The 27,979-nt window shown below is 37.3% G+C and overlaps 2 protein-coding genes across 19 annotated transcripts in view; one reads left to right on the top strand and one right to left on the bottom strand.

Annotated features, from left to right (window-relative positions):
- Window positions 1-4,388, bottom strand: part of TRHDE (thyrotropin releasing hormone degrading enzyme) — a 364,858-nt gene extending 360,470 nt beyond the window's left edge. For both annotated transcript variants that reach the window (XM_019748962.3, XM_019748963.3), the window contains exon 1: window positions 3,351-4,388. In XM_019748962.3, coding sequence (XP_019604521.2) covers window positions 3,351-4,255 — 905 coding nt within the window. In that variant the 5' untranslated portion in view covers window positions 4,256-4,388. The remainder of the gene's footprint in view (window positions 1-3,350) is intronic.
- LOC148759092 (uncharacterized) overlaps window positions 3,546-27,979 on the top strand; it is a 40,795-nt gene continuing 16,361 nt past the window's right edge. For 2 of the 17 annotated variants that reach the window (XM_088800843.1, XM_088800839.1), the window contains exons 1-2: window positions 3,546-3,665; window positions 4,755-5,072. In XM_088800843.1, the coding sequence (XP_088656969.1) occupies window positions 3,657-3,665; window positions 4,755-5,072 (327 nt within the window). In that variant the 5' untranslated portion in view covers window positions 3,546-3,656. Of the gene's footprint in view, window positions 3,666-4,379; window positions 5,102-5,422; window positions 5,656-6,463; window positions 18,655-19,968; window positions 20,080-24,994; window positions 26,300-27,979 lie in introns of those variants that run through there. The other 15 variants (XM_088800834.1, XM_088800831.1, XM_088800836.1 and 12 more) reach the window with 15 other exon arrangements.

Genomic DNA, 27,979 nt, shown 5'->3' with positions numbered 1-27,979 from the left:
AGTTTACCTAATTCTAAGCAAGTATATTCTGTTATAGAATACTACGGCATAAATCCACACCCTTTTCACGTGCCCGCTACACACTTACTTGAGGAAAAGGTGAATATGTGTTCTGCCTAATGGAGATAATTTACTGCTGTGTGTAAACATTTCAAATTTAAGAGAATTTTTTTATTTGCAATTTTCAACAAGTGATGAATTTTCCCTTCAGCCAAATTATCAACCAAAAAGTAGAGGGTCTGCCTCAAGTAGAGGAACCCTGGACTTCCATAAGGACCTTGTCTTCTACTCTTTCTCCGCATCAGTCTGGAAACAAGGAAAGGTAAATTTTCCCCCTAGGACAAAACCAAGGCCCCCTCCAATGTCTACCTAGTGAGGGATGAAACCTTCCAGGATTCAAAGGTATACAACACCTAGTAAAATCTAATTTTCCTGCCCTCATCTAAATTCTTTCTCTCAGACCTCTGAGGAAGGAGTCAAAGAATCAGATTAATTGGGTATTAATGAGTTGTTTCCACATAAGCTAAGCAAGTGGACTGAACTGTAGTATTACTCTTCTAAACATTTCAAGTGGCTCAGTGTGACTCCCCCGTGGCAGATTAAATATTTATTTTTATTACAGAAATTATCTGATAATTAAATTGGCAAAAATTATGACTAACTAAAAACCAAGATATTTAATGATTAATCAAATAAAAATTCAGAGTTTGCAAAGGTGTTCTTTTAGAAAGTGCATTTTAAAATATCGATTTACGTTGCATTTGGGGGACAAAATCACCAATAAAAGTCCAGCCCTCGCTCAATTCCTCATACTGGCATGTTAAAAATGCTCCAAGTAGGTACAGTAATCACAATCACCAAAAAAAGATTTTTAAAAAAGGTTAAGATACGTAATGTTCACATAGTTGTGAAATGTTTTTTTTCTATTTCCTTTGCCTTATCAACTCCAGTAGAAACATCCAAGAAATTATCATATTCACTCTGCTATTGAATGGCGAAAAAGAAAAAAGAACAAGATTCTAAGATGTGGTTTAGAAATAAAACCATCCTGGGATCTCCAGAAACACGGAATCCTGCACTTGTACTGGGATGCAGAGTTTAGCCACATATGCACTAGGTTAAATTTTCAACCAAGTTATTTACATCTTGGGAGAAAACTGAAGGAGAGTTTGAATACAAATATGTACCAGGGGTACAAAAAATCAGTTATGGGTCAAGCAGAAACATCTGATCTTTTTAAGAGACTTGTTAATTTGAAAGCACTGACCAAAACAAGCTCAGTTCCACCAAATATATTTTGGCATGGCTCAGAAAACAGGAGTTGTTGAAAGTATTTATTTCACCACAGATTCATCAGTAATGATATGCAGCTCCCACTATTGTCATTTTAATATAACAAGCTTGTTTTTAAACGTAACATGCAAATTTGCCTTCTATGTCTTTCCCCCATATTTGATATGATCATGGGTTTAAAATATTTTTAATCTGTATTCTTTAGAATATGTTGGAGGAAGTAGTGGAAGGGGGCTTAAATTGTCCACATCTGATCTTAGGAAAATGAATAATCGACACATTCTCTTATAGGAGATTTTAACTATCATACAACTACTGAAGCATTGGGCAATTTATTTGTATGAGGTTACTTCATAGCACTCTATAAATCATAAAACATTTGTGTTCTCCCGTAACACACTGCAATTTCCCCAGCCTCTTATACAATAACAACTTCTGAGAGTTTCCAGACAGCCCTGGTCCAGGTACCAGAAAACCAAAGTTCAAGACCACTGATAAGACTGCTGACCTCAGGTGCCCTGGGCTGCTCAGTCCCAGTTTTCTGCGGTTGTGAAAATGACTTAAGAACAGAGGCTCTGCCAGTGGCATCATTACTAATTCCCAAGGTTGTCGATTTCATTTTTAAAATCACTTTGGTTGTTCACCAGCCCCATAGTCATTTAATTAATTGAAGTTATTTTAAATGTAATGAGTTAGGGCAAAAAGCAAGAATCACTTGTTTATTCACTCAACAATATGTTAGAGGGCTTACTACCACCAGAGACTCATAATAGCTAACATTTATGGGGGACACTCTAAATGTCAGATATAGGGTAAAGTGACTTTCAATGCATTAGCTCATGGACACCTGCAACAATCTTATGAAGACAGTATCATTATTACCATCCCTAAATTAAAACTAAAAATATGGGCTCTGGAGCCAAACTGCCTGGGTCAAAATCCTTGCTTTGTGAACTCACTATGTGACAAGTTACTTAACTTTTGCCTCCATTTCCCGATCGTTAAATAGGAAGTGTTGGTAGCACCTACTCCATAGGGTTCTTGTACGATTGAGTTAATAAGCACTAGAGGTAGTCATTGTCAAGAACTACTGACTTAGATTCATCAACTTGCTCAAGCCTTCCCCAGAGCTAGAGGTGCAGCTGGAATTCGAACCCAGTTCTGTTGGACTCCAAAGTCTCAGCTCTAAACAAGTGGTGAACAACCCACAGCCTCTTTTTTAAAAAGAAAGTCACAATACTTCCGAAATCTAAAAAGCATCAAGGCTCTCGCTAGCAAGGCATTTGAGGCTGTTAGCTTTTCCCTTTCACCACTGGAGCCGTTTCCAGAGGCAGTAACTCACATACTAACAACTGTAGTTCTAACTGTATTAGGAAAGAGCTGACAACACCTGCAACATTTCTTGCTGGCAATGACCATGGCAGCTGCCCCACACACACACACACACACACACTTAGTCTGTCAGTGGGACTGGCTCTTACTACTGCGAAGAGCAACTTCCAGTTTTGGAAAACTTTATGCAGCTAAATCCCATCCTCTGCTCTATGCTTGCCAGAGAATAGACGAGGTGGGCACTTGGGGGCTATAAGGTGGGAGTAGAGAGGGGATTTTCCCTGCCCTATCCTGCGCTGACATCTCCCGGGGTTGCCCTGCTGCCCTGGCCTTTTGGCACTTTTGTATTTTCCCTCGACGGTAACTTGGCAGGTTTTCGATGCTACCCTTTGAAATTGAGCTGTGTGCCTTGCTGGCTAAGAAACTTTGATGCGATGGCAGCGGAGGTGCTGGGGCGGGGGTTAGTTCTAGACTAAAAGAAGGGGTAGATGGCATTCACCGTTCGCCACTGGTGAGTGAGTTTGTGAAGTAGGCAGCAGTGAGAGCTCAGGCATCTGGGTGACCCTGAGGGTTCTGGGTGATGGTCCTACCCCACATTTGCTTCCTGCCCCCACCCTTCTCTTCCTGGGTATCGGAAGCTAGCCGGGTCCCAGGGGTCGCCGGCCGCCCTGCGGTTAGAGCAGCCTGCGGGGTGGGGCGGTGCCCGGCACCGCCTCCCTCCGTACCTTCTCTCCCCGTGGATCACGTAGGAGCTGCGGAAGAAGCCCAAGAGCTCGTTCTCGATCAGGGCGTTGTAGATGATTTTCAGGTTGTAATTCCTCTGAGCGTCCAGGGTCCTATTCAGCACCACCACCAAGACCTGGGTTTGCGGGTAGAGGAAAAAGCCGGCCACCGGGACAGCCCCAGCCACCCGGTCCTCGGCCACCTGCACCTTCTCGACTGCCACCCGGGAGGCGTGTAGTACGACGTAGCGGGTGGCGTTTCGGCACGCGATCTCCACGTTGACCTCCCCGGAGAAGGTGAAGTTCTCCATGAAAGCGGTGAGCATCAGATTGTAGTGTAGCGGCTTCAGGTGGCCGGACAGGCGCAGCTGCGTCCACGGCTGCCACTGCTCCTGCTCCTCCTCCGACGGTTGGGCGGACGGGGTCCCAGGGGTGGCCTCCCTGCCTACCTCCGGCAGCGCGGAGTCCCCGCCAGCGTGGTGGTTGCGCCTGGCGGAACCCGGAAGGCTTCCGTTGCCACCGCGCGGTGGGAAGCCAGCGGGGCTGCCGTCTGAGCCCGGTGATGCGCTCGCCCCACACTCGTCGAAGCGCAAGCTGAGCAGCACTGCGAGCATGGTGACCGCAAGCAGAGCCACGATGGACACGGCGAAGGCCAGTACGAGCCGCCTGTGCACTGTGATGTGGCGCTCCGTGGTGCGGGGTCGCACCCCCATGGAATCTGCCCACGGGTCCGAGAGCCCCCTGCCGCTGGCCCGGAGCGCAGCTTCGTTCTCTCCCATCGTGGCCGTGAAGGTTGAGCTGCTCTTCTCAGCCCCCTCCTCCTCCTCCTCCTTCTTCTTCCTCTTCTTTTTCTTCTTCTTCTTTTTCTTCTCCTCCTCCTGCTCCCCCCGCTCGCCGTCCAGGGCCATCACACTGCTTCCTCCTCCTCCTCCCCCGCCCCCTCCGGCACCCCCCGCGGGCAGGCCACGCGGGCCCCTGCAAGCGCAGGCATCACAGAGTGCACCCGGGCGGAGGACTAGACGCCAGCTGGGACCCTGGAGATGCTGGTCTGGATGCTTTTAAGACGGGCTCTAGCCGCAGGCGACAGCAACCTCGGTGTCCCCCATCAGCCCCGCCTCTCTCTTGACACCCTCGGCGGAAGCGCGGGGCGGCGAGCTCTGGGACGCGCCCAACTTGGAAAGCCGCTCTCTCTCCCCAACGCGCGCTCTACTTCTCCGGCGGGTACCAGGCGCCAGGGCACATGCTGCTCCAGCCCCCTGTGCGCCTGCGGCTCCGGGCTCACCCTCCCCTGTGCCAAGCTTTCGCCTGGCTTCCCGCGGGAGCCTTACAGTGGGTCCTCGGCTGGAAAAGAAAGGGAGTGGTGGAAAGGGAAGTTAGGGTTTCCGCTTTCTCTCCCCACCCTAGCAGCAGTGTTCAGTCCTCTGGGTGGGATACGCTCGTGGCAGCAGCAGCAGCAGCAGCAGCGGCGGCGGCAGCAGCCCAGGCACCCGAGCCGTGCACCCTGCAGCCAGGGACCAGAGGATGGCTGAAGGAGAAGAGACCGCGGTGAACCAGCCGACGAAGTCCCAGGGCCGCGGAACTGCGCCGGGAATCTGCCCTGGAAAAGCCTTCTCCTCCACCCTGGACACTTTAAGCAGCGGTGGCGGCAAACGGCGGGAGGTCGCAGATCGGACAACGAGCCTCCCTCGTTACGACGTTGCTCCGACCTCTGGAGATGCCCAGTGAGTAAGTGTCCGGCCGGACCATCCCTTCAGGTAGATGAAGCTCCGGGTTCGCTCAGTATCCCGGCGGGGAGAGCCGGCGTGCGTGTGTGCGAGTGCCTGTGCCTGTGTGTGCGCACGTGTGTGTGTGTGTGTGTGTGTGTGTGTGTGTGTGTGTGTGTACACAGGCTCCAGGTTTAGATTGCCAAGGCTACTCTGGCTGCATTCAGGGACTGAAACTCCCCGAGAAAGGCTAAGGAGAGAGCAAGAGAGCGCTAGGAGACTGGGAAGGGAAGGCGGGAGGGAGGGGAGCGGCTGGGAGGCAGAGGCAGGCACTGGGAGATTAGAGAGCTTTTCTCCGCTCTGTCACACCAGACACCCACAGCCACAGAGGGGGTTGCTGAGCCCTCTGCAAGAAGTGCATTGTAAATCTTCAGCGCAACAAGCCCCGCAGTCACCCCGCTTCCCGACTTCTTAGCCCCATTGGGCCTCTCTGGATGGATCGTTGAAGCCTCAGGCTATTATCACCGAGAGCAAAGGAAGATCCTGCTGGGGAGACATGGTCGTGTCAGATTTCACCTGAAGCTCGCCAGAGGATTTGGAGGATTGTATGTAAATTGAAATAAATTCTCCCAAGCCTTACTTTATATATTATACTGCATGATGTGTCCAGGTGTGCAGTACTAAAATAAGAGTTAGCCGTGAAACATTATAATCCTCCAAAAGTAAAGGCTAAATAAAAGAGATACTTTCCCATCGAATAATTTCAATTTTTAGACTGGGGAAATAATTAAACTAAAATGCCTACAATGTAGCATTTCAGGACCAAAAATTTGAGATTGAGAAAAGCTGGGAAGATGAGCTTCATTATTTTAGACTTATTAGAACAGTGAATAAATATATTTCACTTCACCTAGCCACAATTACTTTTTTGCAGTTTTCAGTGTTATCATGAGAATTGTTTAAACTTTTTTAGAACAGTTAACAATAGATGCTGACAACAGGAACCTAGAAACAGGTTCATAGAGCATTGGCTGGTTATGGACCCTTGTCTAAGTTTAAACTGCAGAGTATATGAGAGTATTTGGGCTATCCAACCCTCAGAATTTGTGTGAAGAACCCTAATTGAAACAATGTTTAGGAAACAGCTATCCCAAAGGTAACAGCTAAGAGGCAGGAGTCTCTAGTTTTTAATAAAACAAAGTATGATGGGCTTCCGAGTCAAAAAAAATAAAATGCAGAATAAGAAGAATGAATTCCTTTTTACGTTTCTTTCACATCTTCAAATTCTGAAGGCATTTAAAAAAATCATGTCCATAATTATTTTTCTTACAAGAAGGCAAAAAGGAATGTTTAATGCTACTGGCTTTGGAGTCCTGAAAATATATAATTAAAATATCGTGTTTGTCTTTAAAGGCATGACCAAAGAGAAGAGACCAAATACACATCAACTTTAGCAAGACAACCACTGAAAACACAGCTCTGCTGGATAAAGCTCTTTTCCATTTATCCCCAGATGGGAAACACTCCCAATGCCACACTTTCTAAATGTCCATTTGAATCATTTTTAAATGATGATGAAAAGAAGTGCCAGCGTGGTTGTTTTTTTTTTTTTTTTTTTTTAAGATATATGTGGGCCGTTAACAACAGACCAAGGGAAATGCCACATTCTGTTCAAGTTACTTTTTTCTGCTCTGTTTTTAAAGCTGTGTGCTCTTGCTGTCCATATGTATCTGGCTATATGCATTTTAAGAGTTGAGGAGTTGAGGTTCATTAATTTGTTTCCACAGAATCAGGAAATATAGTACAGGCAGACAAAACAGAGCTGTGTGACTCTTAGCAGGTCACCAGACTTCTGTGACCTCAGAGTATGAATCTGGCTATTCAGAATTATCGATCTAAAATCCATGGATTCAACTCATTTGGTTTATCAGAGGCATGTAGAACCCCTCCTCCCCCACCAAAATCTGAGAACCACAATCTAGAAGAAGAGGTCACCCACTAAGAAATGTTGAAGACCTTTCTCTAAAATGGTATTAGTCAAGAAAAGATTCAAAGAAGGCTTTTTCTGTCCTTCTTTGTGTTTTTTCAATGTGTTGATGTACTCTGGAAAATTACAAGGCAACTCTCAAATATTTCAGAATTAAAGACTATATCAATTAATAAAGTCTCTAGTGACTGTGATTAAATTAGGGGTGGATTATTTTGGGGAACCAAGTGGAGTGGACACAGCTTACTAACACAGAGTGGACACAACTTATTAAAACATTGATTACCCTAAAATGTAACTTTATCCCATAAATTCAATATCAAGGCCAAGTGGGTAAATAATTCTTTCGTGTAGATGTTACAAAAGGGTCCCAGTGAATTTTTATTTCTTTTAATTTCTGAAAGTATGTATCACCCTTCCCTTGAGAAGCAAGCAATTTGGCAAAAAAAAATATTTTAATATTTTTCTAGAGAATAACCATTCTACCCTCAAACCCCCCCCAAAAAAAGGCAAAAATTTTAGATTGTGTACCTAACAAAAATATTAAATAGATGACTCACTGATAACTATGAAGAAATTGCCTTTAGTGTTGTAGATCATTAAATTTGAGATAGTTTTGACTTTGCCAATGCTAGAGCCCTGCAGTGGAATAAGACTTTGCAAAGTGCTGGATGCTTCTCTCAGAAACACATTTATTGTTGGGAGAATTTTATGATTACATTCAGTAGCTAATAAATGTCTTTGAAGCCATTTTGTGGCCATATTTGATTTAGGCACTTGTAAAAGTCAAATCAGTCTAAATACTTAATATACACGAGATCAAACAGAAGTTATTTTTAATTTAATCTACACCTTAGTCCTTCAAATAATCAAAATGAACTACCTTCAGTGAATGAGCTGGCTTCAGAATCTTTACTCTTTGATTGTTCACACTTGAAATGCTTTTTTTTTTTTTTCTTTTCACACTGGTTTGTGTATAGACGCACAACTTAAGTGTCCTTATATTCTCAGCCCCTTCGCATCCAGAGGCATCTTGGCTCAGGAGAAAGAACGTCCCCATCTGCGCTCACCTCCCTACATTATCCTAACCTAGTTACAAGGCTCAGTTTCTTGGAGTGCTGATGTATTGAGTTAGATGAGGTATCCTCAGAAGTCTCTTCCAGTCCTCAAATTCTATGAACGAAATTCTAAAGCTGGTACATTAGTCTCTTTACACTCTCAAGGGATTTTTAATTAATCTTCTTCACTGAGAAGCAAGAAATTTCAATTAAAAACTAAAATTTTAATCGGTAAAGAGCCTTTACAAAAATACCCTGTACTAGCAAAAAATATAGGGGGAAAGGAAACAACCCCTGCTACTCTGGCAGTGAAAATGAGACTGATATAGTTGATGATAGGGATATATTCCTGAAGACCTCACGTAATTGGAGAACCAGTGTTGACAATGAATGGCGGAGTCTCTGTTTAGCAGCTAAAGTGGTGCCCCCATGTGGCAATAATAAAACAGCAGTTTGAAATTTAAGATTGTGATTTGATGAAATTTTTAATTTGAGAAAACATTATTGCAGACTTTATTGATGTTTTTATATTGCATAATTTCAAATTTTCATACCATTTGACCACTGTATCTGTCAACATTGTTGATGGGCTTCATGTAAGAAACACACTTCTAGATAGAACATTCCTTTAGGATCTTAAAGATGGAAACAGGAGAACTGTTTAAAATTAGCCGTCATTAAGACAGTGAGATTTCATGATGTCTGTAGTTTGCCAACTAAAATTAACACCTTGATTTAACTATTGTCTGACTGCCGTTTATTTAAAAAGATTAATCTGAATGGAAATTATATCTAAATCTGACTGTGTCCTTTTTTCTCACAAAAATTGGTGAGATTATAAAGTTCTTTTAAAAAGAAAACATATACTAACCTATTAATAACAACATGTTATTAGTCCTAGGAAAGTCTCATAATTATGATTACACCAAAACAGAACAAGTCTTACAGCATAAAAAGGGCCTTTCTCAGTAGCAAATATAAGGAAAAGGAGAACCAAATATCCATAGTACTATTCCCAATTCTAATAATAAATGTTATATCCAGAGACGAGAGAATTAGGATCTCAAGAAAGTTGTACTGTTATTTGGGGATTCTAACACTAGCTTAAAATTCTTCAATGTTCACTTTGGACTCTTCGGTTTATCTCAGTAAGAAAGCTCCATGAAAAGTCAAAGAATGTATCATGGACATATTTGTAGTTTACTCATGAAACTTGCAAACATAATATACACCAAATTCTACAAGCAGAAAAGAAATTGGATAACTTTACAGAGATGTTCCTGTTGAACTAGTCAATTTGTCTAGTAGCTCAAGAAATGGAAATAGTAATTATACCAATATAGTTTTACCATGAATTTAAGTCATTCAAATCCATGTTTCTAGATAAATATGGCAGAAACAATTATTATTATTAATAATGCCTAAGTTTTTCAAGGTCTTACCTTGTGTCAGACATAAAATGCCTAAGTACTTTATGTTACCTTATTTAATCAGTAAAATAACTCCATGAGGTCAATGCTGTTATTGACCTCATTTGACAAATGAGGAAATTGGGGCTCAAAAAGATGAAACATAATGCCCAAAGTACTTTAATTAGTAGGTAGCAGAACTGAAATTCGAAGCTAGGCAATGTCACTTCCTCACTTGTCCATTTAACCATTTATGCCATACCATTTCCCGAAAGGTAAGCCAGATATAAACCATCCAATTGTAAAATTGGTATTTGCTGTGAAAATTAAGAAGTCAGTGCCAGGCAGAGTGCTAGAGGTATATAGCATTGAACCAGAGAAAGATGGCCTCCATCCTCATTGGAGGACCCAGTGCCTGGTGCGTGATGCGTGCTAGATACCAGGAGTGCCAAAAAAATGTATACACATGACTTGTATTCATCGTTTGCTATTGCTATACATTGAGTATTACAATTTCAATACAATTTTTTCCTTTCTCAAAATGTGTATACATTTTTTTCACACCGTCTGTACTTGTAAAATGAAATGAAAAAATAGAGAAAATGTAATGTGACCCTGAGCAGAATCATAATTGCAATTTTATAAAGTAATAGTAGAAAGAAAAAGGGAGAGCATTATTCATCCTAGATGGAGAACTAAGTAGTTGGAAGAGTTGACTACAGCTTATATCCATACTGCAGAACAAGCAGTTTATATGCCTCAGAAATCTTACCTCTTGAATGCATTAAAAAAATGTATCTTTGACCCAGGCTTATTTGACAACTCAAATTTATGTGAAATGAAAGAGGTGACTCACCTCTTTCAGGCCATGAAAAGTATCCACTACAAACATATATATATATATATATATATATATATATATATATATATATATATATATATATATATATGTAAAGTCACATAAAGACATAAAATATTTTGCTTATTTCTTACATATATATCTTCTAATCCGTTTTTTCTTTTTTCCAATCATTTTATTCACTCTTCTTCAATTTAATAATAAAACATATCGTTTATCTCATAAAACCTGAATTTTACTACAGATAGACATTTGTTTGACTTACGGTAATCACTACAACTCTTTAAATCAGGTAATTACAATATTCTCTTAAATTTGAGTAGCAAATGATCATTGTAAAAAAAGAAATATAATGAAGGTTTTCTCTTTTAGATAATAAAAAAAATCACTAGTCTTGATGTCATACACCTCTATGCAAGTTTTTGAAAGCTGATTTTGATCTAGAGTATTTTTTATTTTTAATAATATAATATAAAATACATAATATATAGTTTCACTGAGTCAGTATTCTAGTCAAAGATGCAGTCACTTCTGAGTGAGAAAACATTTCAGTTAGAAAATATTTCACAAACTACATATATATTACACAATAGTAAAAATTAAAATTACATTGGTTTTCAACTCATTGAGATCCTACTTTGAAACTAAGAAAAAAGATGAATTATAGCAGTTCCCTTCAAGTTTTACTCGTAGACCTGTGCATGAATAGCATATCTCTTAATCATGAAGTGAAAAATAGCCTCTTTTTTTGGTATATACCTTCTTGCTCATAATTAGAGATGCTTACTAGAGAAGACCCCATTCCTCCTAATATAACTAAGGATCCTCTACTTTCAGGTTTATATACCAAAGCTATGTCAATAGCATACCATTTTTTCTTTCTCTATACATGGTTTCTTGAGAACATTTCCCCATTCACATCCAGGAAGTACTCTCCAGAGACATTGAAAGTTAGGTGAAATATGTATTTGGAGATCCAAGAATTATTCTTGGAATTCAAACTAGACTTTGGCTCCAATGTCTTTTTCTTGGTGGTTGAAAAAAGTTATTTTTATACTATTATCACAAATATTAAAAGTCTACATATATCATTATTCTATAGATATTATAATGTTAAATAGATTATTTTTTACATTTATATTAAGAACATTAAGTGCTAGACACTCTACAAAACATACAAAAGAAATGGTCATAATGTATAACCATACAGTGGTTGTGGAGTCTACACCTGGTGGGGAATAAATACTTCCCTACAAAAAGAACTATTACAAAGAAATATTCAAACAAGTTAATTCTTTTGAGAATAACCAGCTGCTTGGTTAAATGAAATCTTTTCACTCCAAAACAGTCTATAGGAAAAAAGCAACATACCTGAATATGTTTTGACTTATTAGTATATTAAAATTTGGATGATCATGTCATAAAATAGGCTTAATTCTCATAGCAGAATTGATTTAGTATAAAAGTTGCCTGTGATCTTTTTTGTCACTTTTCTCTTTAGTGCCACCTTGTGGGTTAGCCAGTAACAATAAATATATAGAGTTTTGAGGTTGGGTTTCTTTCCCCCCCCCTCCCCGCCCCCTCCCCCAACCGCGCTGTGTTAAAGCTAGCCTTAGAAAACAGTGTGGCAACACTCAGATGTGAAGCAATTTCTTTGTTTCTCAGACAAGCAACCACTTCACTAGAAGATATTTGCCATAATTCTGCAATTGGCCATCCCGGACACCAGAACAGTTTCTCAGAGATTGGAAATATTGGAGTCTACACAAAAATCAATGTTCATTTACAGGATAAGCACCAAACTTATCTTGGATAACATAATTGACAAGCTTTAACTTATGATTTTTCCACAAGAAAAAAATGTTTTCTTAACTCAGTATCATTTCTACAACAGCATCCCGTGAGAATTGATTCTAGGTGATTTGAAACACTGCTTAATCCTATTTTAGAAAAAGCTCCTGTACCTGATTTAGTTTCAAATGCAGCTTCCTTCTACCATCAGATTGAATTTGCATTGAGTTACCTTACTTAGTTTATTTTTTAATTATGCTGCAGTTATGAGAGAATAAGGAAAAGTCTGTACAGTATATTGAAACGTCTCCTTTATTGGAGACACACAGGAAATGTGTTACATGTTCCCTAACATTCTCCATATATTAGAGATGCTATAATAATCTTTTGAATAGCCAAACAAAAAAGAATAGTTTCTCCTCTTAAAAACAACTAAATGTGTTAGAATTTATTGCTAAGTTTTTTTCTGTTATGATGGAGAAACAAATTTGAAATTGCATTTATGGAGTTATTTCAGAGCAAGTGAAAAATCATGTGTAATCTGGTCACTTTGAAATGTAAATGTCCATATCTGAACTCCTCTTGCCCTATTAGGAGTTGAAGATTATATCACATTATTCAAAAAGTAATTTTCCATGGATGTGTAATACGGCATCAGATTTGACCTATAACCTGAATGTCATAAGCTATCAGTTACCTATGCTAGAAACACATAAACCAAAAAAAAGCATTCTAAGTATTTTTATAGGCTTGCTAAAATCTTATTATACAACCACATCAGCCAAATACTAATAATAAGGTTGTAAAAACTTTAGACTTTAACTCTAGCCATTTTTAACTTGAGCAAGTCTTATACTTTGTCTCTGAAAGTAATATATTGTGCTTTCCAATTCAGAAAATGCATTTTAATTGTTAATTTTTCTGCCCTTTGATATTTGAATCTGTCCATGACATTCTGACACATATCCAGTTTCCCAAGGATTTGGTAAAGGAGCAAATTAAAAGATGCCTTAGAATGGCAACGTTCAATCTATTGTCCTCCACTTAACCTTTGCATGACGATCATTGAACAAGTCTTTGTTCTTGGAGCTTAACCCAAAAAATAATTAGGAAAAGGGTTTTCTTATCTGGTGACCATGAAAAGTTGTGACCATCTTTCTGCTCATGCTTCAACTTCAGCTTTAATAATAAAGGTGTGTCTTCCTTCGGTTTAAACCGAATAAAGCTTAATAAATAAGCAGCTGTGTAGGGCCATCTAGAAGATTCCTAGGACACTGTGCTGTCGTTGGCAGTGAGGGGCTGCACTAGATTCAAACAAGTGGTACCTTCACCCACCACACATCTTAACAACAGGAATGAATTTCAGCCTCTCTCATTTTTATTATATTCATGTTAAACATGTGGGGTTTTCACCATGAGTTTGAAAGCAACAAAATATATTTCATATTTACTCTTTCACGGATTCCAAATTAAGCAGATCCTAATTCATTGGGTTACATTATATACCAACAGCCTTTCATTCTAATGTCAGAAGGCTTTTATGATCTCTATTCATTTCCTCTTAAAATGAGACTGAGCAAAATACTTTCTTGACATTTTGGAGAATTTCATTTTCAGTTTCAAAGGATCATTTATTCCTTTAATCTTCCAATGTGCAAAAGTAACAAATATTGACTCGTTTTTAGAAGCGCTAACATTCAACTAGGTAAACTTAGTAAGCAATAGCTATTAATGTTCTCTTTTATCTTCTAGACAGAAAATCAAAGCTATTTAAAGTAAAGGATGTGTTTAAAATCAATGTATGTCCACAAGTTAACATTAATGTTTACAGACACTTTTTGTAATCATTATGTCTTATTTGGATGTGTATGTGTCTTTATTTTCTATATTTATGTATAAATATAGAGAGATAGATATGAATATATGGTCTGAATAAAATGTTTTATTTGTCACTATGCTAACCTACAATATTATAAAGTACACAAACAGTTCTCTGTGTCACTCTTTCATTTTCACTGATTGCCACCATAGTCAAACTACACTGCTGGTGTGATAGTCATCCAAATACATAATTCTTAAAACCACAATCATAGGATCATTTCTTTATTTCTATGAGATTTACCTGTAGCAATTCTTTGTTTAATGTTCAGAGTTCTATAGCCGTTCTCTTTTAAATGTTCAGAGCAGAAGCTATCCCTTCTAGGATGTGCAAATAATCAAGTCCTGGCAACACTATAAAATATAATCCTCATTATGAATTGAACAGAATGGGCCCTCAGATCTGATTGCCTAAGGCTCAAAATATTAATGCTCCTGACACACCTTGGACGTACTTGCAAGTTGAAATTGCATTAAAATAAGAGAATGAATTGTGATCTCCACCTCAGCCTCACTTCACCAGCCTTTCTGGCCCTTTCCTGCCTGAGAGGGGCGCTTCTGCTCTGCAGGCAGAGGGCTGGCTGCAGATCGTCACCTCCTGTATGTTTCCACAATTCCAAAAAGGATCAGGCCTGAGGATTTTATCTTTTAATTTTCTTTTGTGAACTGACTTAATTAAGTTTTTCCTGAAGTGCCACATTCTCCAGTTCTTACTCAGGAGGGCAAATTGAGGAGACACAGAAACAGGTCTAAATGAAGTGATTTTTTTTTTTAATGAATTCAAATAATGCCATGAAAAAGCACTTTGAATTTTTCAATTCCCAGACAGTTGGTTCTAAAAAGAAAACCATTCTAAATGATCCACATGCTGTCATTTATTTGTCTAGAGTCCTTGCGCAAGGAGTTATTAGCAAAGATAACATATAGAACATCATGGTGATTTACTTGCTTTTTAAATATCTTTGCCCACAAACACTGTAGCATTGAAAGTATGTCAGGAAAGAGAAGTGACTATATGAGATGGCTCACTAATAAACAATAAAGTATCTAAAAAGTAAAAGGAAACAACTGAATCCCAATTTTAAAAAAGTCAAATTCTGAACAAAGTAAATGTCACAGATATTAGTGCTTATTTATTGATAAGCTCTTAAGAATAGTCTGTAATTTCTTCCTAATCATCAAAATAGGTTTCTGCCAGTCACATAACAGCCTGTCTTATGAAATTAACCACCTGATTTTGTAAAGTCCAGACCAATTTAAACAAAACTCCATAGCCTTCATTTACCCAATGGCCATTCAAAAATGATACCGATAATGAAAAGTAAACAAAATAACAAGTTACCAGTGCTTTAACGGAAAGGTAGGTAATTTTGCACACCCTTTAAAATTCAGTCCAGTATCATCAAGATTTAGAGAAACACAGCCACTAGGCACTAAGCTTTTTTTTGTCTCAGAAAACTACTGTCTACTTCCTTGGTACTTGTAAAACAACTCAAGAATGGGAAAAAATATCCTAGGTAGGTCTAAAATTCTTATTTAAATTCTTCTTAAATTGTGCCTTTCAAACCCATAAAATATTGTGTGAAATGAGTTTTAAATGTAGTATTTAGAAATGACTTTCCAGCTCTACAATTATAAATTGATATGAATCTTATGGAAAGTACTTTAGCAACAGCTATCAAAATTCACAATCTAAAAACTGTAGCAAGACTTCTAAGATATCTTGTTTTGCAACTAGTGGCATGACTCTCTTCTACTAGAATAAAAGCTGCTTCAGGGCAGGAAACACATGTATTTATCTATATACCTGGGATATACTGAGTCCTTAATAATTGTATGATGAATGAACAAATGCTCCATTCAGTAGTATTTGTCATCAGCTTCTTGGCCCTTATTACTGCTTTCTCTTGTTTAAGGCTTCTCTCCTAGGACTCTCTGGCCTCCATTCCTGAAGGGGCGCTCTTCAGTTTGGCCTCCTACAAATGCCCCAGTGAGCCATCTTATTGGAGTTGGTCCCATAGCCAGGACCCTGCTCTTCCCTAGCTCTGGTCTAGAAACATGGTATCCGAGTATTTATTGAAAGCATTTTTATCTACATTTTAGAGGGAATGATCTAACAAACAAAAACTATATCATATTCCCTGAATAAGCCAGCGGTAAGTAAATAAGATCTAGATCAGTATCTTATCCTCTCAGCTCCAATTGTGGAACCCGAAGTGATATGTTCTCCTGGAGAAAGAATTTGGCTGGATGTTGAGACAATTTAGGCCATACAATGGAGTAATACTTTATACAGGAATTAGATTGTGAAGTTGGCATACAAAGTAAGAAACACCCATGGAAAAATTTGCCCTTGAAAAATCCCCTAAACAGCTCACAGAAAGTAGTAAACCATGATTGCATGTGTCTTTTCTCATACAACAATATGTACATATACATGGAAGTCTAAAGTCTGCACAGTGGACCTAAACATATGGTTTTATAGATATAGATATTCAAATGTACATGTATGTGTGTGTCCATTAAGAGAACTTGAGAGCAATGACACGTACATAGTAATGAGTATACTTAATGCCCAAGGCTTCATTTCTAAATACATCTTTCCAGGGCTCTGGAGAGTCTAAAAAATGGATCAGGGAGAGAATAAAATGAGTTTTGAACATCTTTGTGTGCCGGAAAATAAGAAAGTTCTCTAAAGAATGATGAGGACATAACCAAAGAATATAGGAGCCACCTTGAAGGAGCTCCCACTGACAAAATCTGGGACAATTTAAGCATTAAAATAAGTAATAAGGACCATGGATTATAATATACTGAATTAAATAGGAATCCATGAATCCACACTGAAGTAAGACGTGACTAGATAAATAGGAAGGAAAGAAACCTCTAAGATTAGAATTTCAACTAAAAACGTAGAAGGAATTCAGACAAGACACATCCATAAATGCTAAAATTAGTGGATGAAAGTAAGATGAGGAATAGGATATTACACAGTCTCAAAGTATCTGTCTACAAAGAGTTTATTAATTACAAAAGAAAAGCAAAAATAACTATACAGTGGAGAAACCCAAAAGATACCATTTGCATCAAGTGTTCAAAGTTAACACCACCAGTAATGGAACAAATCAATATTATGTTTCTCCTGACAGGATGCAATGAGAAGAACACAAGATCACATATGTAATATTTCAGCAAAAGAAGTTCATAACCTGGTTATAATCAAGGGAAATATCAGATGAACAGAAATTTAGAAAACTTCTATAAAATAACATACTTCAAATATGTCAAGGTCACGAAAGTCAAGTAGAGACAGAGGAATACTTTTGGACTGAAAGAGCGTAGGGAGACATGACAATTGAGTACAATGCGTGGTCCTAAATTGGACCTTTTCGCTATCAGGACATTATTAGAATAATTGGCAAAATTTGAATCAGGGGTCTGGAAGAAGGGTATTTGTCATACTATTCGTGCAACTTTTCTGAGAGTTTGAAATTACTTGAAAATAAAAAGTTAAATAAAAAACCTCCATGCTTATCTGTACTTTTCTAAACTTCCAATGTGCAGCTCTAAAGTTACACAAGCCAGGAAATGAGCATTCATTGAAAAACAGTAATAATAGCATCAGTAAAGTGGCAAAGGAGATTAATCATATGATGGCAACCGGTCAATTTTTTCACAACACTTTTTGGTTTTTATCTACTCTCCTGGCATCCTGTAGGCACCAGCTTTGCTTGTTCACATTTTTCCTTTCACAAATTCATGCACTCATTTTAAACACATCAAAAGACATTTTGAGAATACCTTTGCAGTTACTTTTATCTTTTACTTTACTTTCTTTTTATTCCTCCCTTCCTTCCTTCATTTATTTGTTAAGGAAGCAGTATTCACCCTACTGGAAGAACCTATTCGAAACATAAAATGCCCTGCCCACCCTCATGACAAAGTAGCATATGATCAGATAGAGGAGAAAAGAATCTCTACACATTTACCCTTCACCCCTGTTCACCCACCCAGCAGACTCTCATGGCCCTTTTTTATCACTATTTTTGTCCTTTCGTCTATGGATCAGGGATGTAAAACTGTTCTTAAAGTTAATTAGAGGTAGACCTCCAGCAATTTTTCTAGCCCTCTAATCTAAAGTCCTCAAACCTCTCACTTATAACACAAAAAGAAATGAGGGCTACGTAATATACATGCTGTTTTTTGTTTTGTTTTCTACCTTCTAATCCATCTTCCCCTGCCTTAAGTCAGGGCTATGAAACAGTCTGACACTCTAAACAGCACTTGTCAGGAATGTGGGAAATTGCTAAAAGAGAAGAAACCTTATAAGATCTAAATTCAAATTACCTTGACTACAATTAAAATAGCCACCGTTCCTTAGGAATGACAGGTGAAGCAGCAAGAAGACAAGAACAATCAAAGAGACTGTCTAAGTCTCGAGCAACAGTCATACATCAGAAGCATCTGAGAAACAATGGCCCCAAGTTTTATTTGGAGAGATGTTTTCACTCTCTTGCCAAAATCTGCCTCACAGAAACTTGGGAAATATACTATTAGATAATCTGGTACTTTCCTCCTTGTAGTCGCTCTGATTTGATGATGATGATGATGATGATGATGATGACGATGATGATAAAAACAAAGCAACTTGGCAACACTATTTGTGGCATGATGAAAACCATTGCCAATATCTTCATTCCCTTTGATATTTCTAAAGTCAAGAAGTATTGCAACTTGAACTGCATGCCACATTTATTGGTCATGTCACATGATGCTGTGTGCACACACAGCTGGTTCGATTTCATCCAGGAGCCCTCTCAGTAACCCACATCTCTGTACTGATGAGAATCCTGAGTATAGGTTCTTCTGGTCCAGGATCTGCCTCACACCTCTCAAAGGATTACAGCTCTCCTTTGATAGTCCAGGACCACCAGGAGGGGCCTACGACGGGTTCCCCAACTTATAATATATCAGTCTCTTTTCAGTATGGCCATTAATGCAAGCATTAGATCACAAGGTTTCTTTTCTGAAACTTGTCCCAAGATTACCAGCCCTGTTATTTATTTGTGTTTATTCGTTCATTTAATGAGCAAATATTTATTAAGAAACAACTGTGTGCAAGGTACTGTTCTTGGTATAGTGAACAAAACAGATTAAAATTCCTGACCTTGTAGAGTTTGCTATCTAATAGGGAGACATATAATGGAAAATTTTCTAAGTAAAATAAATGGGGATAAAAGAAGGGATGAAAGTCATGAGCCCAGGAAGAGGTCTTACAATATTAAATATGACAGGAAGTGAGGTATGTAGATAACTGAAGAGAGGGACCAGCAAGAGCAAAGGTCCTGAGACAAGAATGTGGCCACTATGTTTGAGACATATCAAGTCCTGTGTTGTCAGAATGGAGTAGGGTAGGCAGAGAGGAAAGGAGGTGGGACCCAAAAGATAATAGGGATCCAAGGCTGTACAAGGTTTTGCAGGCCATTGTAAAGACTTTGCCTTTAATCTGAGAGTGATGAAAAATCATTGGAGAGTTTTGAGCTGAGGAATGACAATCTTGTGAATTCTAGAGAAATCCTTCTAGTGAATTTGATGAGAATTCTCTGAAAGATTAAAAAAAAAGAACAGTTTGAGGTTATTGAAATAGTTCATGTTCAGAGATGATTATGGCTTGAACTAGGGTGGTAGCAGCACAGGTGGTGAGAAGTGATTTGGTTTTGCTTCAAAGATTGTACATGGTGTATGTGTGAGAGACCTCAAGACTGGCACCAGTATTTTGATCTGAACAACTAGAAAAATGGAGTTGACATTTACAAAGATAGGAAAGGTTTAGGGAGAGGCAGGTGTGAGGGGAAGATAAAGATTTTTGTGTCTGTGCTGCTGATAGTCAAGAATATGTGGCTGAAGCATCGATCATTTTATTTTGCAATGTGGAGGCCATCAGTGATTTTCACGTGAACAGGCTCTGGAGACTGTTGGAGACAAAACCTAACTGGAGAGAGTTCGAGAGCGAATGGGAAGAGAGCAGTGGTGAGTGGAGAGTACAGGTAAATATTTTCAGTGTTATTTTCTGTTATTGGAGTTTTGTTCTGGGTTGGAGTTAATTATAACGTGCTTATATGCTGATGGGAATGATCCAGTTGGGGAAAATACCTTGATGCAGGAGGGAAGGGGAAGAGTTTTGGACTTATGTCCTAAAATGAGGTTCTAGAAGTAAAGGTAAGCCTTGAAGATGCACAATTCATCTGTAGGAACCAGTAGGAAGTAGTTAAGTAGGTATATATGGTAGTGGGTGCTTTTAAATATTCTCTCCCAATTGTTTCTATTTTCTTAGTGAAAATAGGAAGCAAGGTCATCAGCTGAGTGGGTAAGATAGTGTTGAAGGTTTGAGCGAAAAGGTAAAATATATTCTATAGCAGTCTAAGAAAATGAGTAAATTGAAAATGGAAATGTTGGCCTTTACTATTATTGGGACTAAATAGCCACATGATATTAGTGGACACAAATTTAAAGTTTTTCTGGGGCCATTCTATGCCATGTGGGTACAGGCCTAGAGTAGTTGGAGAGTTGGATGTAATAGGAGTAAGGGGCAGGAAACTGCAACAGAGGCAGAGCAGGGTAAGGGAGGTAAAGGGTATTGGCAAGGGAGCAATTGTAAATATGAACCATGGAATAAAAACTGAGTGAGGAGGTTAGTGAGGAAATGAGAGTTAAAGACAGAGAAAATGGGGTAGAATGAATAGATTGTAAGTCCCTGTAAAGTTGAAGAAATATTACTGCTTAATATTAGTTTTTGAAATGAAAATACTACATTTAAGGCACAGTGAATCCCAGAAAATAGTGGCTCTTGTATTTCAATAGGTAATATTTGCCCCAGAGCTCAAACGTACATGTCCTTTTTTATACTGTCATTTGTTAAGAATTTATACTTAAGTCCACTGACCTCCACTCAACTTTAATGTGCAATAGGGAATTCCTGTTCTATTATGAATTCATTCTTTGAACGTTATTTTCTTCCAAACTCCTTTTAATTTTTCCTTGTCATGATTGATACCTGCTTTCCACCAAGACTTCATTTACATAGCAAATTTCATCATCATAAGCTTTCAACTTACAGGATGAGGAGGAGGAATTGACAGACTAAACATAATCATTGTATCAATTGATTCAGACAAAACATTTGACAAAATCCAATACTCATCCATAAATTAAAAACTCTCAGCAAGTTAGAAATAGACAAAAACAGCATCAACTTGAGAAAGAGCATAGAAAAACTCTATAACTGTCATTCTTAATGGTGAAAAACCAGAATGCTTTCCCCTAAAATAGGGAAGCAGGCAAGGGTTTTGTTGTCACCTGTCCTGTTCAACATCATACTAGAAGTTCTAGCCACCAGAGTAAGGCAAGAAAAGGAAATAAAACATATACAGGTTGGAAATGAATAAGTAGAACTCTCCCTACTTGCAGATAACAGGATTGTCTATTTAGAAAATCCAAAGAATTATACAAAAATAAAACTCTTAGCACCTAAAAAGTGGTTTCCACAAGGTCACAGGATAAAAGAGCAATACACAAAAATCAATGTTAGTTATATATAGTAAAAATGAACATATGAAAACCAAAATTAAAACACATTATAATCACTCCAGAGAAAATGAAATACTTAGGCATAAACTTTACAATACATGCATACATACTATCTGTATGCTGAAAATTGCAAATGCTGATAAAAAAAAGTCAATAACAATCTAAATAAACAGAAATACCATGTTCACAGATTGAAAGATTCAACATAGTAAAGTGGTTAGTTCTCTCCAAATTGATCTGTAGGCTTAATTCAATTTTATTAAGGAACTGTGAATTAAACCACAAGGAACTATCACTATATAACTATCGGAATGGCTAAAATAAAATAAAAAAGTGACAGTACCAAATGCTGGAAAGGATGTAGAGAAACTAGATCAGTCATGCATTGTTGGTGGGAATTCAAAATTGCTATGCTATACTTGAAAACAGTTTGGCAGTTTAAAAAAAAAAGAAAAAACTAAACATGCAGTTACCATACAACACACCAATTCTACTTTCCAACATTTATCCCAGAGAAATGGAAATTTATGTTTACACAAAAATATATACCTGAGTATTCACAACTATGTTATGATCAAAAATTGGAAGCAATCCAAATGCCCTACAATGGGTGAATGGATAAACAAACTGTGATACATCCATGCCATGGAATAGAACTCAGCAATAAAAGAAATGAACTATTGATACACACAACTTTGGATAAATCGCCAGGGAACTATGCTCAGTGGAAAAAAAAAGTTAACCCCAAGATGTTGTATTCTATATGATTATGATCCCATTTCTGTAATATTCGTTAAATGATAAAAGTATATACATGAAGAACTTAGCTGTTTCCAGGAGTTATATACAGCAGTAAGGATGAGTAAGAGGGACGTGGGTGCAGTTACATAAGGGATCTTTGTGGCGATGGGACTCTTATATCCTGACTGGTGGTGGTGACATGAATATACACATGCAACAAAACTGCAGAGAATTAAATTCTCTTTCTCTCTCTCTCTCTCTCTCTCTCTCTCTCTCTCTCTCTCAAATGAATGTATATAAAACTGGAGAAATGTAAATAAGGTCGATGGATTGTTTTTAATGGCAATTTTCCAGTCTGCTATTATACTATAGTTATCCAAGATGTTAACATTGGGAAAACTGGGTGATGGATATACAGAATCTTCCCGTACTGTTTCTGTATAATAGCATGCAACTCTCAGTTATCTCAAAATAAAAAGTTAAATAAATTCTATATAAATAAATTACATATATATGTATGTGCGTGTGTGTGTGTATATATATATATATATATATATATATATATATATATATATATATATATAAAGAGAGAGAGAGAGAATGCTTTTCCTATGGAGAATGGATAATTTGAGCAATCTTATGCTTTAGAAAGGGAACATACACAATGAGAATCAAACATTCTAAATCTGTAACTTTTATTGAAAGTGACGCACCATTTTGGGCAAAAGTGAAAGAAATAAAAACAGCAGCATATATTTTTACTTTTAACATTAATCTTTAGACTACTTCTGGCCTTTTCTCTGGCCAAAATGAAAGAAATCTTCAAATCCACTCTGAAGCCCTTCTTAGACCGAGAGGCCTCTGATACATTTTCAAAGCAGCTTTGTGTCAAACAATTTGGAGTATCGTCTAAGAGTCTGTTTGCAACTGATTAGAAAAAATTTTTAAGTTTCCTTCTGACCATACACAATGAGTTTTCACTTATCCAGTTCCTGGCTGCCCTCTGAACTTGAGCATAACAGAGAAAGATCTTGGCCCCTTAACAATCCGTACAAAAATCTGGATGAGAAGGAGTTTCCTCAAAGCAGGATTATCTGACTCTCAGACCAGTGTGATCTTCCTTCCATTTTCAGCTGCTTTCCACAGTGCTTAACCAGGCCTGACATTTCCAAACTACCATCCCCTAATGATAGCTTTTATCTCTAAACTTCTAGAACACATTATCTACACTGATGTGTTTATTTTAAACTGAGGCATATCCATACGCAATAAAAAGCACTCATTTTAAGTGTAAGTTTGATGCATGCTGAAAATAAATTTACCCCCCATGTAACCATCCTAATAAAATTCTAGAACATTTTCATCACCCCAAGAAGTTCCCTTGGCCTCTTTCTCCAGCCCTCAGCCCCATTATTTTGTTTTCTATCACTAAGATTAGTTTTGTCTTTTCTAGAATTTTACTGAAACAAAAAGATAAAGTGTGGATTCTTTTGTGTCTGGCTTCTTTAACTCAGCATAATGTTGTTTTTAAATATTTATCGATGCAGTTGTGTGTATTAGTTGTTCATTTTTATTCTATTACCTATAGTTTATCCACTCACCCATTGATGGACATTTGGATTGTTTTTAGTTTTGGGCTATCACAAATAAAGTTGCTGTGAACGTACACGTACAGGTCTTTGTAAGTGATCAGATGCTTTTATTATTCTTAGGTAAATACCTAAGAATGGAACAGTTCCTAGAAACAAATGGTAGATGTATATGTAACTTTATAAGGAACTGTTGGACTGTTTGACATTACCACCAGTGACATATGAGAGTTCCAGTCTTTCCACATTCTTGATAACATTTGCTTAGTCTATTTAATTTTAGCCATTCTAGTGGGTGTGGAGTGGAATATCATGTGGCTCTAAGTTGCATTTCCCTGATGACTCATAATGTTGAAAATCTTGTTATATCCTTATTAATCTTATATCTTCTTTTATAAAGTGTCTGCTCAAATGTTTGGCTCATTTTCTTTTTAAATTGGATTGTTTGTCTTATCGTTGAGCTTATGTATTCTGGACAAAATTCTTCATCAGGTACACAGATTGCAAATAGTACCTCCCAATTCATGGCTTACTCTTTTGTATTTCTTAAGAATGTCTTTGGAAGATCAGAAGTTTCAATTGTAATAAGATTCAATTTATCATTTTTTTAAATGTTATGATGGTGCTTTAGATTAGTTTTATATATGAAATGTTTGCCTACCCCAAGGCCATGAAGATTTTCTACTATGTTTTTGTCTAGAGGTTTTATATTTTACGTTTAGGTTTATAACATATTTTAATTCTCTTTTTATTTTAAAAATAATAATAAAAGCCAGAACTCAACTCCATTTGTCTGTCTCCATTAATATTAAATTATCTAAATTAAATTCATTAGTGATTCAGTGTTTTATTTTAACCCCAAAGGACTACCATCAATCAAAACATTAATATATATTAATGAGGGTTCCAAATATATAAATTACTTAATTTCTTAGCAAATTATCCATATTTCACATGTACCAGGGTAAAAGCATTAACTATAAGAATTTCTACCTTAATCATGCTTTTATCAAGAACTTCATCCCTGGTTCTCTTTTTATTCTAGAATGCCCACAGCTCAGTATGTCTTACAAGGAGAAGTGACCAAAGAAGAACCCAATAACAATGCCATCCCCTCTTATATTCAAGAGTTGGAAAAACTACTACATAACTAGTAAATTCTAAATCTACTTTTGTTCTCCTTCTTTCTTCATATTCTAATGTATTTCCATCGATGATTTATCCTCTGAAATGGATTTGCCCCATGAGATGTCAGAGAGAGTTTCGTAATAACTTAGGAAAAGCATCTTGTTGATAGATTTTTTTTTAATGTAAGTAAAGTGAAAACACATATGAATAAGCATTTCACTCTTTGATTTACATATTCAATTCATATGTGTATACACACACGGATGGGTAGGTAGGTAGATAGGTAGATGATAGATAGATAGATAGATAGATAGATAGATAGATAGATAGATAGATAGATATCAACGGCCTGTACCTAATGACAATGAGGCTCCAAAACACCATTTTGGTGTCTGTAATACTGAGAAAGAGGTTCTTGAAATTGCTTTGACCCATTCTCCATCTAAAATAACCCTGGTCTACCCAATATTAACTAACATTGTGTTATATAATTTAAATATCTTTTAAATGTGTTTGTGCTTATAGGTTTTCTAATGCAATTCTAAAATAAATTCTGAGTGTCTACAATGTGAAATGCTATGTCCTACAGAAGTGATCTTGAACTCTGGCTACATGTTAAAATAACATAGGAAGTTTGATAAAATACCAATGGGCAAACCTACCCCAAAGTAATTGAATCAAAATCTCTGGGACTGAGACTCAAGGTACCCAAATGATTTTCATGTTCGGCCAGATGAAGCACCATTGTTCTAGATTAATGGTTCTTCTCAAAGTGTGGTCCATGGAACTCTGGAGGTCCCAAAGACACTTTCAGGGCTTCTACTAGGTCAAAAGTCAAAACTTTCCCCAAATTCGTATATAATTACTGAATAGAAGTTTAGCATGCAATATATACATTTTGTAAAATTGTACTGAATTGAATTAATCATGATTTTATTTTCCTCCAACTGCATACAGTGCTTCGAACCAGGATACTCTTTGGCAGAGAGTAAAAGAACTGACAATAAAGCAGCAAATGTTCTTATACTTTCAATTTTACTCAAAGGTTTGAAATAAGAAAACAAGTCATTATTTCCAAGTTCATCATCTCTGCTTATAGAAGCAATTTTTGTGGAAAAGTTTCAACAGCACCACCTTAAAGAAAGAAAGAAAAAAAAGCTTTCTAACACTTAGTAATAAAGTGTTAGAAACAAACCAAAAGCAGGAGGACTGGAAATGGAAGGTGAGGTGATTATGCCTTTTGCCCTTCCGGGAGTGTCCTTGGTTGGTGTTCTTGCCAGAAGCAATATCCAGCTATTTACATTAAGCAAGTCAGCTGCTTAAGGTGAAATAGACAGGCTTGAGGAAGACCTCTCTATACAGTTTATTTAAAAAGATGAAGACAAAAACATAAGAGAGGAAATGATCCAAAAAAGTAAACTGGGGAATATGTTTCTTAAGAGTCAGAGGGAATCAAAAGCCGTACCAGATAATACTGAGTAGATAAACATGGCTAGGGGAGAAAGAACAGTGATATACTTACTGGAACTCAAATTAAGTGCATGCCACTTCTTACAGAGCAATGCACCAGAAGTCAGAGAAATACAAATTGAAATAACCACAAGAAATTATTCTTTGCCTATTTGACTGAAAAAACATAATAAAATTGGATTATATGTATTTTTATGAAGACGTATAAGGAAGCATATTTCTTCAATTGTTCTTTGAATGTAAAATGGCAGTTTTGGGAGGATAATATCCATTAAATTTAACATGTGCAGTCGTTGACCAAGTAATTCCACTTACAGAAATCTATCTTTGAGAAATAATCAAACAAAAGCACAAAGATATATTCATAAGAATGTTCTTTGCAACATTGTTTGTGACTAAGAGATTAAGCCTTGAAAGTCTTTTACGTGCCATCAATATGGACATGGTTGAATATAGCTTGGTACTTTGTAAGTTGTAATTAAGAATAATGAGATGAAACAACAGAGTATATATTGGGACCCCAGTTGTAGAAAATTACCTCTCTCTCTCTCTCTCTCTCTCTCTCTCTCTCTCTCTCTCTCTCTCTATATATATATATATATATATATATATATATGTGTGTGTGTGTGTGTGTGTGTGTGTGTGTGTGTGTGTGTGGATTTAAATACACAAAATAAATTTTTAGTAATTTCCTACATCGGTGCATGTCATGCGGGAAAAAGAGACTGAATATAGATATATTGATATATGGATATATAGATGTATTTATAGGTATATAAATACAACCATATGAGTAAAAGTGGACCTTTTGAAGAGAAAGCATTATTCTTCTTCTTCTGATAGGGGTCAGAAAAGGGAAAATTCCCATACAAGAGATTTGGGAACCTTCCAAAGGGATTATGAAATCTTCTATAGAAAATTTAAGTACTTGTAGCCTTGTAAGAAAGTGAGATAGTTGAATGCTTTTGTTGCTTTTTTTCTCTGAACATTGGGATTTGGAAAAATAAAGTAATATGTGAGAAGTGAGTAATTAGAGATATATAGATGGTATAGGTATAGGTATAGATATAGGTATAAGCATAGATTAGATATAGACATAGACATTTAGATTTAGATATAGATATAGATATAAAAATCAAAGAATGAGATTTGGATTTCTAAACTATGGGCATGGTGAGTTAGGAATGTATTCATGTCACACAATTGGTAAGGTATTGACTCACAAACTATCTAACTTCTTCAAGAGGAATTTATATCGTATAGGATGAGTGGTGGGGGGGGAATGTCCAGATAAAATTTGACAGTTTATTCAAAAGAGTGTTTTTCCTATACTCTATAAAAGATTTTTTAAATTATTGATATACCCCCCACATTTTGTAGTTAACATCTAAAAACTTTATTATATGTATAAATGATTGCAAAGGATATAATT

The sequence above is a fragment of the Rhinolophus sinicus genome, chromosome 1, assembly GCF_057876585.1.
Source record: "Rhinolophus sinicus isolate RSI-liver-muscle chromosome 1, RSI-T2T, whole genome shotgun sequence".
Classification (NCBI taxonomy): Eukaryota; Metazoa; Chordata; class Mammalia; order Chiroptera; family Rhinolophidae; genus Rhinolophus; species Rhinolophus sinicus.
The sequence above is the reverse complement of the archived record's forward strand: the minus strand, read 5'-3'. Positions and strand labels throughout refer to the sequence as shown.